The sequence below is a fragment of the Zingiber officinale genome, chromosome 9A (genome assembly GCF_018446385.1).
Source record: "Zingiber officinale cultivar Zhangliang chromosome 9A, Zo_v1.1, whole genome shotgun sequence".
Classification (NCBI taxonomy): Eukaryota; Viridiplantae; Streptophyta; class Magnoliopsida; order Zingiberales; family Zingiberaceae; genus Zingiber; species Zingiber officinale.
Window position 1 is genome coordinate 132,183,765 of NC_056002.1, and position 19,553 is coordinate 132,203,317.

Genomic DNA, 19,553 nt, shown 5'->3' on the forward strand with positions numbered 1-19,553 from the left:
GGTGCCTAACCTGTCGAAATGTTTTTAATATATTTCTTCTTTTCGAGTTTTTATAATTCTTTTTTTTTAGTAGAAATAAATTACTAGAGGCTCGTTCCTGGTTTATTAAAAGAAAGAAAAAATAAGAAACATTTGTTGTTGTAAGAATTAAAGATTTTCAATTGAAAAGATAAGGAAAAAAATCAAAATTTTAAAACTACCTTATCAGAAAAGTTGAAAATTTAAAAAATTTCTCAACTTTGTAACAGAAGCAAAAGATTGTAGATAAAAGTTTTGAATAATACCTTATCAGAAAAACTAGGGAGGTTCTCATGAGGATGATCCTTAAAATACATCGGCGAAAGTTTGTTGTCCAGCTACATTTTAACAATGTGTCAAATTAAGCTAAAATGAAAGGCAAGCGAATAAAAGGCAATGAATTATTGTTTGAACCTTTGATTCATCAACTTTGATCGGAAGGTTTAAGAGATACTGCCCAGATTGTGCAACTTTCATTTCTTCATCAGTAACTAGTTTGAAATTGCTCTTTTTCATTACCTGCCACAATCAGTGCCAATCGGTAGTGGTATGTAGGTTTAAAAGGCAAAAAGGATATTAACTCAGCATCAAAGCTAATACTCAAACTAATGATGAAGCAAAAATGAAACAGAAGGTAACCGCTTGACACAGGCCTTTGTTTTTCCAGTCATTTTTGTGGTATTATGGGATTTTAAAAGGCATTCTTAGCATAAAAATGGGTCATAACATTAAAAAGGGTGAAAAAAAAAAGTGGTAAATTAGAAGATGTCTCTGTTAATTGTGTTTTTTCTTTACATTATATATATCAATCAGAGTCATCATGAATAAATTTGGCATGTTATAGCAAATCCAAAGCACACAAATAAATGTTGTGCTAGTTTACGTTTCACAAGCTAGCACATGTTGGTGAAGATCAGCAAGTAGGAATTGCCAACTCATAAACCAACACAATATGAACTACAAAGAAGACAGATGTGAAAGAAAAGGAAAACTGTGTTAATAGAAAATGGAGTAGAGAATTAGAGATAGACAAGGAAATAGAGAGGGAGAAGAGGAATAAACAAAAAAAAACACTGGAAATGAGATGAACAGACAGAATAAAAGGAAACAAATTGGAGCGAATTCATACCAAAGTACACAGTTATTTTTCAATTTTGGCCTTGTCCTGGCATTACCCTCATTGTGGGCCTTTGCAACAAAGTAAAATGGATTAATTAAATCAGATTGTAACTACTCCAAATCTTTTCCTAGGATCTGCCTCGGTATGGATGGACTAGATAATCATGTACATTTAGGTCTCAAATGTTGTAAAATCTGACCAAACAGCAGAGTTGTGGATTAAACAAAATAACTGACTTGCATAATAATAGCTTAGTCATATCAGTTCTAGATCTCTAGCAAAGACACATTCATACTTCCTGAACATTCTTATGTTTTTGAGCTAATAACCCTGACATATTGGATTCGTGTAGAGAAAAATCAGATCTTGGATGATGAACATTGTGATTGAGAAAGTAGGTTATTTATGAGTCAAATAATCAAACAAAAGAGGTGCTCACATGCATGTATATGACTTGTAAATATCCTTTAGAATGGATTCATGTACCAAACTCCAACAAGTTATTAAACCGTACTATATTCTTTCAGTAACAAGTTAACTTTCATAGTTTTTCTCCAAGTTGATTGACTTTTATTTTGTTAGCAAAAATATAATAATATGACACAAATGTTAGATGTCAATTGACAAACCTGAAAAAAACATTTCAGGAAATTCAGTTCCAGACCATCTATCTCTTGTGAAGGTAGGTTCTGCTGTTTCAATCTCTGACCACCATGAATAGGGTCAAACAATGAGTAAAGTTGCTGCAGACACAATTGAAATTTGTATGTTAATGAAAATATCCAAATTTTTATTTGCATACACAGAAAAGACATTAAAATTAGTATATGAAAGTTACTATATTAGTATAGATTTTGCATTGTTATGAAAATTTAAAATTCATTGCGGAGACATAATTAGGCAAACTTTTAATAAAAAATATTAATGATTTAAATATTCATTGATGTATATTTCTTGCATAAATGTCATAAGGACATGAGAAGGTACCATCAAATCTTCAAACTGTAGAAGATACCATGCACGAATAGTGTACTCAACTCTCTTGCATAGCTTGACAAACTCGGTTTGGTCAGTAGAATGCTCTAGAAAGTAATAAAGGCAAAAGTTTCAAAGCCATCAAGAAATCAGTAAAAGCTGAAGCACATATTACTACAGATTCCAACATCTGCAAAGTAGACTCAGACAGATGAAGAAAGGGACAAGGCACATTCAATTCAACAAACTATTAGTCAAATATAGAAAAAACATAACACAGTTTTTTTAACTTAAATGGGCTGTTTAAGCATTAGATTTGGAAAATACTATTCCACTTGATACATCAATTATGATAGTTGGGTTATAATAAATTATTATGTGCCATAAACTAACATCTTTCTTTCTATGATTTCTTTTGTTAAACCTTTTGTAGCGCAGTAGCAATATTTTCACTATGAACTATCTCAATGATAATTTAAACCTATTTTTACTGTGTTCTATGGACACTATATGACCATAATTGAGTAACATAGTTAGGTGATACTCCTTTGTCACCAAAAACACAACCACCATATAGATGCCTCAAACGTAATAAACATAGAAAACAAAGAAGACAAAGACACAAAAAAAAAAAAAAAGATCAATAAAAAATATTTTATATGGTTAAACAAGTTTGCTTAAATCCTGGCTGCATCACAAAAGCTCTTATTGTCTCCAACAAATGCACATCACACCAAACTGCTATTACACAGTTATAAGATAGGAGTTCAAAAATAACACGCAGGATTCCATAAACATCAGATAATTTTAAAATAATTGCAGAGTCAAACAAAAGTTAAAATCAATAATTAGTAAGTTCCAGAGACAAGATCAAGAAACCTAGGTCACATAAAGAAAACGCCAGTTAGGAGCAGCACAATACCATGTTGGACCGAGTGGACACCTGATAGGGTCAACATGACACAATTTCATTTCTGCCGAAGAATTTCATATCAGTTTGAGGGCATTGTCCCCAAACCACAAGTAAGGAAGAGTGTTCTCTTTCACTGAACTCTCTAGATAGCTTAACCCTAAAACTTAGTGCATCAACTGATGTGTCAGCTAGCCCTGATGCAGATAAGCTCAATCCAGAAGTAGAATAGTAAAAGTAAAGAAAATACAACCTGAATTTTTCTCCATGAAGTAACATACAAAGTGAAAACAGATCCACTTTGGTCTCATCCTTACGCATCCATTTTTGGTGAATTTGAATATAGAGGAAACACCAATTTACCCTGATTTCAAATCCGGTTTCTCATCTTCAAATAGCCAACATACAGAAGAAATAAAGAAGCTTTCTTATAAAAACTGGCTAAATACATTATTCTTTACAACTGGACAACAGAGAACGCAGAAACAACAACCCTAAACACAAAAATGAAAAGGGGAAAAAAAACTCTGCAAGTTCATCAAAAAAACCCTAGAAAAAAGGGAAGCATTCATTACCGATGAGACTGGTCAGCTTCATGATGAGCTTGGGCTTCAACACCGGAATGACGGACTCCCGCTCCAACCTTATCACATCCTTCCCCAATAAGAACAGCAAGAAGAACTCGATCCAAAGCAAGCAAAGCACCGTCGTCTACAGATGCGAGGCGAGCATTTCGCACGGAGAGATCGGAATCGAGCAGAGGGAAGGGCAAAAACTTGGAGATTCAACTGGTGGCGAAGCTTCGAAGCCGTTGATTCGAGGAGGCGGTTGCTGGGGGACCGGCTTGACGGTGCTTTGTGAAAGGGACTGTTTGGGTTGCATTCTGTACCCGCGTCGTTATTGGATGATGAGTCGTCGGCGCGACCGTTCAACTCATGTAGTTCGTGCGTACACAATGGGGTGAGATATCGAAGTCATGGATTTGGGAGCTTAATGGATATATCATCCGAAGCATTGATAACGGATTGCTGACAATTAAAGTTGACATTTGAAAAAAAAATAAAAATTATAAAATTATAAAAAATCATAATTTAAAATATATATTTAAATTTTTTATTAAAATTTGAAAATATTTTTAAATTTTTAACACATACAGTAAACTCATGAGTCAAACCAAGTCTAATGTCGGCTTATTGAGCCATGTCAAGCACAGCCCAAGTCGAGCTACAGCCTTTGATGTAGGCCAGATCACAAGCAGGTACAATCTAAAAAATAATAATAATAAATTAGATAATATTTAATCTCCATAAAATAGAGTTACACTTAATTAATATATAATTAATTATTATTAAAGAAATTTAAATCTAATACTTGATTTCATATAAAAAGATTTAGATTAAATAGATCTACACAAGATCAAGTAGCTCGGTTAATTAACATTAATAAATTGTTAACGAGCAATGAATTTTATTATGGATAGTCCGTATAGGTTGGATAAGGTATAAAGGAAGAGATATAGTTCATTTATGGTATATTAAATTGTGCTCTTTTCCTCTTGATTCTTCTCTCCGATTGAGAAGGTCCTAAGATTGTCGACTCAATCATATGGAAGGCTTTCGCTATGTTTGCAGAATCTTTGATAATAAATAAGAAGCAATAGTCCTTTGTGATAGATTTAGATTAAATTAATTCTCCATTAGTTACTGTTTCGATTTTCAATATTACTTATATCTTGTTATAGATACATCCTTTAATTTATTATTGATGTATCATACTTTTAATATCATACTTAGCGTATGCTAATGTAAATTGCTAAGATTATTAGGTTTTTAAAATTTGTGTTCCTATAATAAGATTCTCATGGACTTTGAGTATTGTTACTGTAAAAATGATAATTTCAATTAATCTCATAGTGTTGTCACCATGAGTATTATTATTGTAGCTCCATCGAGCGATAGCCCCACTAGCAATCACATTAGAAGGTTATGGGAAAACCTCTAGTAACCAAGTGCAAGTTCGATGTTTTTGAGTAGGATCGAATTCAATTGCTTTTCCAACTTAACATTTGACAAATCGTTTAGAAAATCTTGACAATTAGGTTGGTATTTGGTAGCGTTCTTCACGTTTCACCAAACAATTTTTATTTTTTTAGTTTTTCAAAATTTTGGACTGTTGAAGTTTGGAAATTCCTATAGAAGGGACAATCATATTGCTCTCAACTTGGACAAATCAAATAAAAAACAACATCGCCAAAAGACCTATAAATATAATCCACATTTCAAATATGGGAACATTATAGTTTCATTTGATGTAATGTCAATTATTTTGAAAATTGAATTTCACTTAGGGATTTCAAAGAAAATAAGACATAAGAAATGGACAAACGAAGAAAAATCATTCTTCAAATTTAACCGAAATAAATTGGATGCAAAATAAATAATAATCTTTCGCATCAATTAAATAATTATTTGAATAAATCTAAAATCCTAAGATGTTAAAATTGGAAGAAAAAAAATAACAGAAAAAAATCTTCGAAACCTCAAAAAAAAAAAAAAAAAAAAAAAAAAAAAAAAAAAAAAACCTTTTGTAAGATTTCCGAATCAAACCTTTAAAAAAGAGTCAATTGGTTTTCAATGTTGACTTTAGATAATATTGATGATCTAGTAGTCAATGTTCTTCACATTTCACCAATGGAATTTCAAAATTTTAAGCTGTTCCAACTCAAAATTATTTGATATTTTGTCTCTAACACACGGGAGGCTCGAGGAATGTATGCGAATGAGATATCTAGCAATCAGAAGAATAAAAAGGATTGAACAGAGGAACTTCAAAGTGTAATTCTATAAATACAACTAAAAATTTAATCAACCACAACATAAATATTAAAATTACAAATCAAGGACCAAAAAATTACTTTCTAAATACTATGAGTTTAACTTCTCAAGAATGATAGTACAATCTAAAACATCCGTGCATATAAATTCATACTTAGAAACGAAGAAGGAAGAAAGAAAGATAATATCATTATTTAGTTCAATAAAACCATCGTGTGTTATCGAATTTGGATCGGATTCATCGGCTGAGGACGAGTCTAACTCCGACCACCGTAGTCAGAATCATGAGCCCCAACAGAGCCATGAAGGCGAACCGCCTGCAGTAAACAAGAAGCATCACAATCCGTCCTAGTAAACAGGGGAGAGACGGAGGGAAAAAGACAGAGGATGAGTACCCGACGGTGAGGCGGTTGTCCGGCACGCCGGTGGCGTAGCCTTTGAAGTAGTAGTAGCGGCCGACGGTGTACACGACGCCGAGCGCAGCTGCTCCGACGGGGCAGTAGAGCCCGGAGAGGAGCAGCGTCACCACGAACGCCGGCATCATCTCCAGCGAGTTCTGGTGGCCTCTCTGCGATTCCGGTTCCGGCGAAACGGCATGAGATTGAGAATTTGCGACCGATCGGACGGCGCGAGTTCTTCCGGGATAATTAGAGCGGGAAGAGGCCACTCACCTGGATGCAGTTGAAGAGCTTGGCGTCCTTGTTCTCCGACTCCAGCGCGTACATCGTCGGAAAGTCGACGTTGTACCTCTCGCGGGCGAGCAGGACCTGGATGGACATCCAGAAGTTGAAGAAGATGTAGGCGGCGAGGACGAGGACGACGTAGCCGTAGTCGCCGGAGAGCTCGAAGGTCATCGCCATGGCTACCTGCTTGATCCTTCGCCTTTTGCCTTTGCCTTGGGGAGGGAGGAGTGGCCGATCTGCTCGAATTAATCCTCCTCCATGATTCCCGGGGGTGGAGGAGGAATGCCGTGTTCTCGCCGGCGTTGACCATCTGGAAGGCCGCCGATTTGGTTCCGCATAGCGTTGACTGGACGAGAAAAGAAATTTTTTTGGTATACTTGCTGTGGGAGAACCATCTGGAAGCTTCTAAAGGGAATGATTACGGGTGTAAATTTTATAATATCCTGTATTTTTCTGAGAAAAACTCAATATTTGACTACCTAATTTTCATAATTTTAAAAACACTTATTATATTCCCGTTATATTTATCTAACGGTATAATATATTTTTTAACCACGGAATTCTTAACCATCCCTTTGGCCTTATTAGTGGGTATCAGTATCTTAATCTTATAACAAGCTTTGTAAGTTTAAAAATTCTTACTCTCAATTTACTATTATTTGAGTGTATAGATATAGTTAAAAGATTTGAATTGACTTTAATTCGAATCATGTTAAAAGACTTTTATCAATTGACTTTAATTAGAAGTGATTCGAGATTTTCTAGATCAATCATCCCGTTTCAGAGAAATTGAGAATAGTAAATTTTTTATAGTTAGAGTAAAAATTTAAACGTAAAAAATTATTAATTTTTTATGAAAAAAGTCTGTTAATATTAATTTACATATATTTATATATTATATTGTACATATAACACGGGTACATAATAATATTAAATGAAAAAGGTGAATAGACATTTAAAAAGAAAAAAATAATAATTCTAATGTAGTATAATGATATTATAATAAAATTTAGATACCTATGGTTGAGTGGGAGACACTCTTGTCCACAAAATTTTTTTTGTACCAGCAATGGTGGAGCCAGCCCGGGTGATTTACCCGGGCTGATCGTGGGCGGTTGGCTACAAGCGACAGTGTCGATGTCGTCCCCCGGGTTGCTTCCTTTTGCTCTCCTATTTTTTTTTCGAATCTCCGACATTAAATCACATTAAATCTACAGTAAATATGCTATCGGTTCTCGGGTTGTAGCCGGGGTGGCGTTGAACTTGGCTCTGCCCTTGTGTACCAGGTGATGAACTACTTGTAATTACGATCGGATCGTGATCGTGATCGTGATCCGACTATAATTAATTGAAATTCTTTCTTGGATTCATTGTCCTCCCCATGTTATAATTTGAGTTGAGACGGGTGATCGGAGAACTGCCAAAGGCTTCTGACCACCCGTCCCGTCCCGTCCCAAACTATAATTTAGAGAGAACAGTGAATCTAAGAAAAAATCATAATCAATTATGTCCGGATCACTGATACGATCCAACTATAATTATAAATAGTCCTTATCTACTAATCCACTTGTTTATAGATCAAGAAATCGAATCCTCTCGAGAAGGTCTAGTGGCTAATATATGAGATGTTGTCATCAAGAGATCTGGGGTTCGAATCTCGATAAAGTTAAGATAAATATCTCTCTTATGTGGTAATTACTATTTCAAATATTAGTAGTCAATACTAGAGACGGATATATTCATCTTTTATCAAAAAAAAAAAAATAAATAAATAAATAATCGAGTGCTCATTTTCTTTCCTAACCCAACAAATGACTCCTCTTCCTTCTCAAAGTTAGCACCCAGTAAGAGCGAGTCGGCTTTTTCCAGCATAATTCCTCTAATGCTTAAATAAGAACATCATCCAATGCGTCAATAAGAGCATCTAAGATTAGATTTGAGATTTATAGGAAGATTTTTTAATTGCCCTAAAACTTGTTGTTGTTGAGAGAGACAAAATAAATACGTGATGGAGTGAAAAAGATTATTTGAAAAAAATCATCATATCTTTTATCTCCTCTACCGAAATAACGACTATCATTATGACGTCCCATCTGCAACGGTTATTAATGATCGTCCCATGTAAACCTTCTCCTCTTATATGGTCTTCCCTCTTGATCAAACCTTCATTTATGAACACTCGAATTCTTTTATTCAAGAGCCACAAATCCTTTTTGCATCGAACGCCCAAGGATCAAACCGTTTCTTCTTATTGAGTTCCATCCTTAAAATCAAACCATTCTACAACAAAGTCTATAATTACTCGAGCTATTTTATTATTATTATTATTATTATTATTATTAATTAATTGACATCATGACTAATTTAGGATAACTGATCTATTGTCTATTAAAATAAATAAAAAAAATATATAATGTTTTTAAATCAATTGCCTATTAAAACATCGGTAAAGAGGAGAAAAATTCATAATCACAACTTGAATTTTACATACAATCCCTATTCATAAAAAACTTTATTTCCACTCCCTGCATGTAAAGTTTTATTTACTTCAACTCCCTTGTACAAATATTGTGACCTAATTGCCCTCAAATTTTTTAGGTACAAAAGGTCTAAAAATATATATAATTCTACTTAAACATCAGTTATTCGAATATATTTTCTATTAAAATTGTTCTTCATATTTTTTTAGGTATAAATAATCTAAAAATAAGTATAATTCCTATTAAATTCAGCATTTTAAACTAGAATCGAGAGTATATTTTCTATTAAATTGAGTACGATTTTTTTAGATTTTTATACTTAAAATATCAGAGATAATTAGATAAATATATTAGACCAGAGTGAAAATAAAATTTTTTTTCAATAAATAATACATACAAAATTATATTTATCAATGAGGACCACATACAAAGTTTTCTTTAAAACATATCAGAAAAAAAATATATTTAAGAATGATGTCTTGTCATTAGACTGTTGCACTGTTTCTATGAATTAAATACTAAGAGAAATAATTTTTTAAAAAAGTAATTATCTTTTAAAGTAAATTGTCTTGTTTTTTTCTCCTCAGAATTACCACTGCAACTGGTTCTAAACAATGTGCTAGCGCTCACCAACCGCACCAACCAGCTAGCTCGCAATGGGCGTCTCCCGGCTCAGCGAGTCAAACGAAAGGCGTCGCGAGGAGTCCAAATCGTTCTTCCACTTTGCTTCCTCCACGCATTCAACGTTCCTCCCTTTCAGCGTCGACCGCCTCTGTTTTCACACCTCTCGCTTTCCGTTGCCTTCGGCGCCGGCTACAAAGGCGGGCCTTTGGGCGGGTTCCTTTTCGAGTAAAGCTCTCTGCGTTGGAGGTGACGGCGGCGGCGGAGAAAGGTCCTGGCTTTTTGGTTCTTGAAACTGGGCGGCGATGCTGGATTCGTGCTTTGGGCGGCGCGGCGGCGGGGATGGTTTGATGTGGGATGTGGGCCTCGAGCCCCATGGCGCCGGTGAGTTCTCCGTGGCCGTCGTTCAGGCCAACAAATCCCTCGAGGACCAGGGCCAGGTGCTCGCCTCCCCCTCCGCCACCTTCGTCGGCGTCTTCGACGGCCACGGTGGCCCCGAGGCGGCTCGCTTCGTCAGCGATCGCCTTCTCCCCTACCTCGACCGTACTGCCCTCTTCCTCCCCTCGTCGATTCCGTCGCCAAAATCGAATCTTGACGCGTCAATCTCATCAATGTCTGATCTTTCTAGGGTTCGCTTCGGAGCACGGCGGCGTATCGGCGGAGGTGATCAAGAAGGCCTTCCGCGCGACGGAGGAGGACTTCGTGCAACTGGTGAGGAGGTCCCTACCGACCCTGCCGCAGATGGCTGCGGTGGGCTCCTGCTGCCTCGTCGGCGCCATCGCCGGCGACGTCGTCTACGTGGCCAACCTAGGGGACTCCAGGGCCGTCCTCGGCCGCCGAAGCTTGGGCAACAACAAGTCCGTGGTCGCCGAGCGGCTGTCGACAGACCACAACGTGGCGGTGGAGGAAGTGAGGAGGGAGGTGCTGGAGCTGCATCCCGACGATGACCAGATCATCGTCCACACTCGCGGTGCCTGGCGAATAAAAGGGATAATTCAGGTAACAAAATCATGGCCTTCTTCCTTTTGCCAAGTTCAGTTGCTACCTTCAGTCATTTTCAGCTTCTTTTTCTGGTGATTATTAACAATCTTATGGTACAATTGAATCATTCAGATGATATCTCCTCTGTTAAACGATCGTAATGCCTGAATTATCATACCTTAATTCGACAAATTCGCATATAGACTGTCTTTTAGAACTCAATACTAACCGAAATACTAGTACTAATTGCCCCCTTTATGTTCATTGTAAACTGTATGCTCTTTCAAAGTCAACATGTTCTTCCATATGAAATTTGGTCTACCGTTTGCGATGCAAATGTATTTGACATAAGTTGCGAAGTTGTCATTTCTGAATGTTAAGTTAATCCGTCTTTGTGCTTCTTAGGTGTCTAGGTCGTTTGGAGATATCTGCCGAAAGAAACCCGATTCTGTTCTTTAGTATGAAATTTGGTCCACCGTTTGGGGCCCAACTGTATTGGCCATAAGTTTGCAAAGTAAATCCTTCTTCATTTTTGAATGTTAAGTAAATCCTTCTTCTTGCTCGTTAGGTGTCTAGGTTGATTGGACCTAATGAAACCCAATTTCAATAAGTTGTATACTCTTTCAAGTTCAAGCATGTTCTTCCATATGAAAATTGGTGTACCATTTTGGGATTGAATGTATTGGGCAAAAGTTACAAAGTTGCCATTTTTTGAATGTTAAAAGTAAATCCTTCTTCTTGCTTGTCGGTAAGGTGTCTAGTTCTATCGGAGATATCTACCTAAAGAACCCCAATTTCAATAAGTTGCAAACCGTATACTCTTTCAACTTCAAACATGTTCATCCATATGAAAGCTGGTCTACCATTGGCGACTCAAATGTATAAGTTGCAAAGTTGTCAAACATGTTCATCCATATGAAAGTTGGTCTACCATTGGTGACTCAAATGTATAAGTTGCAAAGTTGTCATTTTTGAATGTTAAAGTAAATTTTTCTTCTTGCTCGATAAGGTGTCCAGGTCTATCGGAGATATCTACCTAAAGAAACCTGATTTCGGTGAAGATCCAATGTTCCAGCAAATCGTGTCTCCTCTTCGATTGAAAAGGCCTGTCATCACCGCAGAGCCATCGATAAAGGTTCATAAGCTCAAGCCGCACGACAAATTTTTGATATTTGCATCGGACGGACTCTGGGAGCAGTTAAGTGATGAAGCCGCAGCCGAAATAGTTTTCAAGAACCCAAGAACGGTAGACAGTTTAGATCCTTATCTCTAGAATTCTTCTCTATCAGGGTCTCTAAAGATGTTCTTCCTATGCAGGGAATAGCAAAGAGGTTGGTGAAAGCTGCTCTTTGTGAGGCCGCAAGAAAACGAGAGATGAGATACGACGATATCAGACAGATCGAGAAGGGAATACGGCGCCATTTCCACGATGACATAACTGTCATAGTGATCTATCTCGACCAGCTCCATCAAGCAGGCCGTTCCAAGTTCAGTGGCACAAGCGTGCACAACTGCACGAAAGTGCCAGTCGACATCTACTCTCTGCATTCAGGTGAATCGAAAAAGCCCCTTTGGTGAGACGAGTGCAGGATCGATCGAAACTTCGCGGCACAACTGCAGTATTGACTGACCACATGTGAATAGCATCTTGTTCCTGAATAAGCACTGCACATATCGAAAACTGAGATGAAGATGTCAATAATCTTTGGTTTAGGGTTGGAGGAGGTGTTTGAGCACTTGATATACTTTTCTTTTTTTTGTTCTTTTGTTCCTTGTCGAAATCAATTTATTCTGACTATGCGTGTTTTTTTCATATCGAAGATTCGATATATTTGTGCAAAATTCAGAAGGATGCCCTCTTGCATACTTTTCATTCCAAAAAAACTAAGATTCTAATGTTATTATAGCAATTATGGTGTGACCAATATTATTTATGAATTCAATTAAAATTACTCAAACTATCTAACAAAATCAAATTAGTTAAAATTATTTTAAAATAGTTATAATAGCTATGACATTGTTGCTACAATTATAGTAGTTATTGTCCTTAGTTGCTACAACACTATTGATTCGATTTTGATCAACTTCTGTTCTGAAGGTAGGTAGACCTCTTGTTAAATTCGAAGTGTAATTTATACCCATTTAAAGCCCATATCATTTCATGCGATGCTTGAATGTAATCATGTCTGAAATCGGGGATGATGGTGTAATAGACAATTGGCTTCGTTGTTGACCACAAGGAGACTTTGAACGTGAAGAATTTGGTTCTGTAAGCGAACTAGCGTATTAAGGACAAGAACTATAAGCCAAAAATATCACTCACCGGGCTAGAGAGAGGGGTCCTAGCTCGGATATTTCGATGCTCAAGTAAAGCAAGCGGTGGTGGAGAAAATGAAGAATAACAACATCGAATAATAAACTTTAATAGAGAAGCTGCGCATCTGCACCTATAGAGGGAGATCTTCTATATAGTGTTACTTTTCCCCTCTGCATAAATTTCGATGCATTGTTAAAATATGATCAATCATTATGACACTCTGACATCTTTCCTAGAATAGGCTTGCAATTCCTACGCTTTGTAGGGTAGAAGTTTTCGATGTACAATTTACATAGGGAATATTTTCCTAATTTCCCGATAACGGTTAAACAAAATGTTAAAAAGGAATGTTGAGCCGATAGACCATTAATACGCCGTCATGTTATGCCGATTGAGTCCCTTCCAACGTCCGATCGGAAGGTAGGTAGACGGCTTTTCCTCTAGTTCGCCTACACGATAATTCGATTAGTAAATTATACACACTTAAAGCCCATATCATTTCATGCGATGCTTGAATGTGATCATGTCTGAAATCGAGGATGATGACATGTTGGACAATTGGCTTCGTTGTTGACCACAAGCAAACTTTGGACGTGAGGAATCTGGTTCTGTAAGCGAACCAACGTATTAAGGAGAAGAACTAGAATAAAAAAATATCAATCATCGGACTAGAGAGAGGTTCTGGCTCAAGCATTATGACGTTCAAGTAAAGCAAACAGTGGTGGAAAAGATGAAGAACAATAACACTGAATAATAAACTTTAATAACGAAGCCGCACACCTGCACCTATAGATTGAGACCATCTTATATAATGTTACCTTTTCCCTCTCCGATGCATTGTTAAAATATGGTCAATTATTATGACACTCTGACATCTTTCTTAGAATAGGCTTGAAATTCCTACGCTTTGCGGGGTAGAAGTTTTCGATGTACAATTTACATAGAGAATATTTTTCTAATTTCCCGATAATGGTTAAACAAAATGTTAAAAAGGAATGTTGAGCTGATAGGCCATTAATACGTCATCATGTTATGTCGATTGAGTCCCTTCCAACGTCCGATTGACCCTTGCTCTCAAAGGGGATCGGCTAGACTAAATGATGTAAATCACCTTGAGGTCTTGCGACCTCTTTAAGGATTCGGCTCAACCTCTTCGAGAAGTCAGTTTGACACCTTCGAGGACTCAAGATCCGATCGGTCTGGTTAGATCGCTCCAATTGACTGGACTGCTTAGACGACTCTGAGTGTTGACTTTACCACCACGTCTGTTGATGACTTTGAGTTATTCATGAGATATTACTCTGATTTGTATTCATTTGCAACTTGATTTGTAACTATTAATATAACCACATGCACGATTCATATCTGAAAAAACAAGCAATGGAGGCGGCGGCGAAGGCTACGATCGAATTGTGATCAGAGCTTGACGATCTCCGGGATGTTGACGGGGTAGCGGTGGATGCAGTCGGCCCACGGCCCGTCCACCGGCGGATTCACCGTCCGCAGGCACTTCCACACGGCGCTGTTGCACTTGAAGCCGCTGCCGAAGCCGATCTGCCACACGCGATCTCCCCGCCGCATCCTCCCCTTCGACTCGATGTAGTTGAGCTCGTACCAGAGCGAGCTGCTCGACGTGTTCCCGAACCGGTGCAGCGTCATTCGCGACGCCTCCACGTGCTCCTCCGACAGCTCCAGGTTCTTCTGCAGCTCGTCGATCACCGCCCGCCCGCCGGCGTGGATGCAGAAGTGCTCGAACGCCTGCTTGAAGTCCGGGATGTACGGCTTCCACTTGGTGTTCAAGACCTTCCTCCCCACCAGCGTCAAGAAGAAGAGGACCTGCTCCGACATCGGCAGCACCAGCGGGCCGATGGTGGTGATGTTCGCCTTCAGCGCGTCGCCGGCGATCGCCATCAGGTCCTTCGACAGCGAGATCCCCGAGTGGCCCTCGCCGTCCTCTTCCTCGTACACGCACCGGTATGCCCTGTCGTCGGCTCCCTTGTGCGTGCGCACCACGTGGACCAGACGGTACTTGGCTCGCCGGGCGTCCCGCCGGCGGTTCGACAGCAGGATCGCCGCCGCGCCCATCCGGAAGAGACAGTTGGGCAGCAGCATCGAGCGCTGGTGGCCGGAGTAGAAATTGGGGGTGATGATCTCGGTGGAGATCACCAGCGCATTGGAGCTGGCGTGCGCCTGCAGCAGGTCGCGCGCCAGGTCGACGGAGATCAGCCCAGCGCTGCAGCCCATGCCGGAGAGGTTGAAGCTGCGCACGTTGCTACGGAGCTTGTACTTGTTGATGATCATCGCCGACAGAGACGGCGTCGGCGAGAAGAGGCTACAGTTGACGACGAGTATGTCGATGTCCTTGGGCTTCAGCCCTGTTTTCCGTAGCAGGTCGTCGATGGCGGAGAAGATGACGAGCTGCGCCTCGGCCCGGGAAGCCTCCATGGTGGGTCTCGGAGGGATGTAGTGGTTGGCCGGCGGCAGGCAGGTCTCCTCGCCGAGCCCCGACCGCTCCAGGATCCGCATCTGGAACTGCACGCTCTTCTCGTCGGAGTTGATCAGCCGCGTGTGCTCCATGAAGGTCGAGAACGGCACGCGGCACGACGCCGGCGGCTTGAAACAGGCATAGTCCACCAAGTACACCGGCCGCGGCCGCGACATGAAGTAGACGGTGCCGGCGAACACGATCACGAAGAGCGAGCACAGAATCTGGATGAGATCGAAGTGCAGCGCCTGCCACAGGGCCAGCAACTCCTCCGGTTCCCGCCGGACGACCTCCAGAGTCACGGCGAACATCACCGGCACCAGCAGAAACGTGAGCAAGTTGTTCACCAAGTACTGATACCCGAGTTTCACATACTTGAGCTTCACCGAGCTCGAGAACTGCGGCAATGGCGCTCTGCTCGACATGATCTCGATCTCCGATCACAGATTTTGATCCAAATGATGAGCGAGAGAGAGAAGATTTAAAGAGCCGCAACCAGCGACAACTATCCACATTAATGGAGGTAGATGGGAAGAAGAGCGCGATAAATGAGGAGGACCATCAACAAAGGCGACGAACATCCAGTACAGACACGGTTGCCCATTGCCATCGCTTCATTAAAATCGTCAGTTGGCGGCTGCTGCTGCGATCGCACAAAGTGAACTTGCCTCCCGTGTCAAAACTGGGATCCCCTGCATCACTACCACATGTTGGATAGTAGCTACGATTTTATAATTATTACAATATATTCAATCCGTTTAAAATTTAGATAAAAAATTTAAGTAAGAAATAATAATAATAATAGTATTAAAGCGTAGAACGATAAAGATATATGACTAAATAACAGGAAACTTTTGCCCCCAGCTTTTTCGTATGAGATTTGCCGACTAGGTGGAGATGATGATGATGATAATCGTTTCGTGTGGAAGAGTGTGGATATGGAAGTGAAGGTAGGAGGGAGTTGGGGGTTGGAGAGTAACTGAAACTTAAAAGGTGTGGACACTTGATAGCTGAATGGTTCACTCTGAAAACGAAGGCTATTTAATGGCGTTAAGAATGCCGTCCTTAGAAATAAAATGATCAGTTAATTATCACTTCAATTTAATATATGTCAGGTCGGGTCATGACTCATTACTTTGAGTTAAGTGTCGGGAGCAAATTCGAGCTCGTGTGAGTCTGACATGACCTATGTTGGTAACTATTATTCCATATAGACTCGAGCCTACGTCATATCTAATTTTTTTTTATATAAAAATAATATAAAATAAAGAAAAATGAGACTTGGTGCCCAACTCGACCCACAGAACCAAAACACTTGGATTTACTTCTTCATAATTCTTTACCAAAAATAACTCGCATAATAAATATGCTTAATATTATTAATTATTAAGGTGCCAATTAATTTATGAATTAGCTGGCATTTTAAAATCATAAGATTGATATCGCTTCCTATCATTTTCTGAAATTGTTATTTTTCATAAATTACACAGATCAATGTGTCGTGATCAATTTGACAACTAATAAAGTTTCGTTTCGTGATGAAACTAAATTATCATCGATAGATCTAATGATTAATATATGAGGTGTTATCATCATGAAATTTAAGATTTTAATTATTATTTTAAAGATTAATAATCTCTATGATTTAATTCTTTCGTGATAATACTGAGATAAATTGGATAAAATTTAAAATGAAGCTTTTTGGCCAAAAGCCAAAAGAAAAAAAATGGCTCTAATTTTTTCAGGAACATCGCACTTTAATTTTTATATCAAATGACATCCCACCATTTTATAAAATAATATAATTATTGGTAAAAAGAAGCACATACAATTAAATTTAGATTTTGATAATGAAAATTAATTCAAAGTTAAGTTGCGTGGTTAAAAATTGGATAAAAATTAAAATAAAACTTTTTGACAAAAGTCAAAGAAAAAGAATGCCCCTAGTTTTTTAAGGAGCAACGCACTTTAATTTTAATATCAAATGACATCCCATCATTTTATAAAATAATATAATTATTGGTAAAAAAATGCACCAGACAATTAAATTTGGATTTTGATAATGAAAAATAATTTAAAATTAAGTTGTGTTGTTATTTAATAAATATGATTAAATTCAGAAAGTTCTAAGTTTCTATGAATTAGCTGGCATTTTAAAATCATAAGATTGATATCACTTCCTATCATTTTCTAAAATTGTTATTTTTTTATAAATTACTAAGATCAATGTGTCGTGATCAATTTGACAACTAATAAAGTTTCGTGATGAATCTAAATTGCCCTCGGATGGGTGTATTAGTTAGTGTATGTGGTATTGTCATAATGAGGTTTAAGGTTCGAATTTCAATAAAATTGAGATAAATATCTCTTTTATATACTCGTCATTATTCCAAAGACTAGTAGTCATCCGTGATTTACCTTCTCTATGTTATCCTGCGACAAATTAATCGAGACATTGGGAATGAGCGTATTCGTCTTTTACGATCATGATGACATTAAATTGAGTAAAAATTAAAGTGAAGCTTTTAAGTAAGGAAAAAAAATAGGCCTAATTTTTTCAGGAACATCTCTCATTAATTTTTTTATTAAATGACATCCCACCACTTTATAAAATAATATAATTATTGTTAAAAATTACAAGACAATTAAATTTGGATTTTGATACTGAAAAATAATTTAAAGTTAAGTTATCTTATATTTAATAAGTGTGATTAAATTCACAAGAAAAATTATAAGTGTTCTCAGGTAAAAATCTTATTAGATATCAGATAAATAAGAATTCTAGGGGGAGGTAATCCTAGGTCCTAGGGGTGATAATCCTAAGTGGTAAGTCTTGGCGGATCGAACACTTTGACCGAAATCTTAGAGTCGGAGACTTTTATGTGAAAATCCTGGTGGTCGTGTACCAGGTGAAAGTTTGGACGAGTCGTGGAGCGGACGTCCAGCATAAAAATCTGAAGTCTCGGGAGCTGAGCAAAAGTCTAGTCGGTTTGGAGGACCGATCTTGTAATAGGTAACTTCTCCTGAGAGGAGTAGGTGAGAACACGTTCCCCGTTGAGGAAACAGTAGGACTCGGTTCGACCTAGGATTTCTGGAGGGAATCCGAAAGTCATAATCGGACAGTCCGAAGGTTGCCAAAAGTTATTCTTTCATATTACTTTATTTGCTATTTGTCTAATTCTGTTTTGTAGAAGACTAACATTTCTTGCAGGGTTAGATTCGGCCTTGATTGATCGACTGAGCGTTTGAATCGGTCGATCGAACACTCAAACAGAAGGATCATATTTCAAGCGAGCTGATCGAGTTCAACCAAGGGATTGATCGACTGAACCTGGGGTTCAATCGATCGAACGGTGTATAGTCATTGACGTGGTCAAGCTGAGTTGATTGGACCAGATGAGCTGGGGATCGGTCGATCAAACGACAGGATCGGTCGACCAAATGAAGACTTCTATCCGAGTAGCAGAACCTGGACAAGAAGCCGAGCCAATTCAGGCAGGATCGATCGACCGATCCGGGAGATCAGTCCACCGATCAAAGTCGGGTCAAACCTGATCCCGAGATCAGTGGATCTGGATCAAGTCTAAGGTGGCTATAAAAAGGAGTTTTGGCCAACACTTCGAACAATACACTTAGAACATTTTTCTTACGTGTGCATTGCTACGGAACGACTCAACAATGTCTAACTGCTGCTCTGACAATCGACGATCAACTATTTTTTATTTGTTGTCGGTAAATATTGTTTTCTTTGTAAAGTGTTTCTGAACTTATAGTGATTGTCCAACGTAAGCAATCAACGATCGCGGGCCTTAGAGTAGGAATCACCACAGGCTTCGAACAAAGTAACAAAAAATGTTAGTGATTATTCTCATGTTTCTCTCTATCTTCCATTGCGTTTACTTTGTATTTTCTGAAACGAGTGAAAAAGTCACGAATGCTATTCACCCCCTTCTAACACGTCATCGATCCTATAATAATTGTCCTTCAATGCATTATTTCATATTATTATATTATTCATCTTTCTTTTAAATCTTGAATCGATTGTACACATTGTACCAATCATAAAATTGTAGCTGCTATACATATTTTTACAACTACCGTTTCATAGTTATTATAATTATAATAGTTG

The 19,553-nt window shown here is 38.3% G+C and overlaps 4 protein-coding genes across 4 annotated transcripts; 1 reads left to right on the forward strand and 3 right to left on the reverse strand.

Moving 5' to 3' along the window:
* Window positions 1-202: 202 nt before the first annotated feature.
* LOC122021815 lies at window positions 203-3,797 on the reverse strand. Its single transcript, XM_042579975.1, has 5 exons — window positions 3,599-3,797; window positions 2,126-2,220; window positions 1,768-1,881; window positions 433-537; window positions 203-356 (listed from the first exon to the last, which is right to left on the reverse strand). Exons 1-5 carry the CDS (start codon window positions 3,618-3,620, stop codon window positions 234-236), a joined length of 459 nt encoding a protein of 152 aa, XP_042435909.1. The 5' UTR covers window positions 3,621-3,797; the 3' UTR covers window positions 203-233.
* A 2,056-nt stretch (window positions 3,798-5,853) lies between these two features.
* LOC122020922 (microsomal glutathione S-transferase 3-like) lies at window positions 5,854-6,776 on the reverse strand. The gene is made up of 3 exons (XM_042578969.1): window positions 6,529-6,776; window positions 6,253-6,425; window positions 5,854-6,174 (listed from the first exon to the last, which is right to left on the reverse strand). Exons 1-3 carry the CDS (start codon window positions 6,715-6,717, stop codon window positions 6,096-6,098), a joined length of 441 nt encoding a protein of 146 aa, XP_042434903.1. The 5' UTR covers window positions 6,718-6,776; the 3' UTR covers window positions 5,854-6,095.
* Window positions 6,777-9,719: 2,943 nt separating this feature from the next.
* Window positions 9,720-12,435, forward strand: LOC122019753 (probable protein phosphatase 2C 63). The gene is made up of 4 exons (XM_042577262.1): window positions 9,720-10,184; window positions 10,270-10,640; window positions 11,632-11,868; window positions 11,940-12,435. Exons 1-4 carry the CDS (start codon window positions 9,947-9,949, stop codon window positions 12,198-12,200), a joined length of 1,107 nt encoding a protein of 368 aa, XP_042433196.1. The 5' UTR covers window positions 9,720-9,946; the 3' UTR covers window positions 12,201-12,435.
* A 1,786-nt stretch (window positions 12,436-14,221) lies between these two features.
* Window positions 14,222-15,884, reverse strand: LOC122019752 (3-ketoacyl-CoA synthase 6-like). Its single transcript, XM_042577261.1, has one exon. The coding sequence runs from the start codon at window positions 15,847-15,849 to the stop codon at window positions 14,356-14,358; it is 1,494 nt and encodes a 497-aa protein (XP_042433195.1). The 5' UTR covers window positions 15,850-15,884; the 3' UTR covers window positions 14,222-14,355.
* Window positions 15,885-19,553: the final 3,669 nt, after the last annotated feature.

Bases quoted from the DNA above. Each gene is read 5' to 3' on its own strand.
- LOC122021815 (XM_042579975.1), bottom strand. From the start codon at position 3,620: ATGAAGCTGACCAGTCTCATCG. The intron at 2,221-3,598 runs GTAATGAATGCT...ATTACTTTCTAG, and splicing joins GAAGCTGACCAGTCTCATCG to AGCATTCTACTGACCAAACC. The intron at 357-432 runs GTTCAAACAATA...GTTAAAATGTAG, and splicing joins TCAAAGTTGATGAATCAAAG to CTGGACAACAAACTTTCGCC.
- LOC122020922 (XM_042578969.1), bottom strand. From the start codon at position 6,717: ATGGCGATGACCTTCGAGCTCTCCGGCGACTACGGCTACGTCGTCCTC. The intron at 6,426-6,528 runs GTGAGTGGCCTC...CCGGAATCGCAG, and splicing joins AGCTCTTCAACTGCATCCAG to AGAGGCCACCAGAACTCGCT. The intron at 6,175-6,252 runs GTACTCATCCTC...TGTTTACTGCAG, and splicing joins GACAACCGCCTCACCGTCGG to GCGGTTCGCCTTCATGGCTC.
- LOC122019753 (XM_042577262.1), top strand. From the start codon at position 9,947: ATGCTGGATTCGTGCTTTGGGCGGCGCGGCGGCGGGGATGGTTTGATG. The intron at 10,185-10,269 runs GTACTGCCCTCT...TGATCTTTCTAG, and splicing joins CCTTCTCCCCTACCTCGACC to GGTTCGCTTCGGAGCACGGC. The intron at 10,641-11,631 runs GTAACAAAATCA...TTGCTCGATAAG, and splicing joins GAATAAAAGGGATAATTCAG to GTGTCCAGGTCTATCGGAGA.
- LOC122019752 (XM_042577261.1), bottom strand. From the start codon at position 15,849: ATGTCGAGCAGAGCGCCATTGCCGCAGTTCTCGAGCTCGGTGAAGCTC.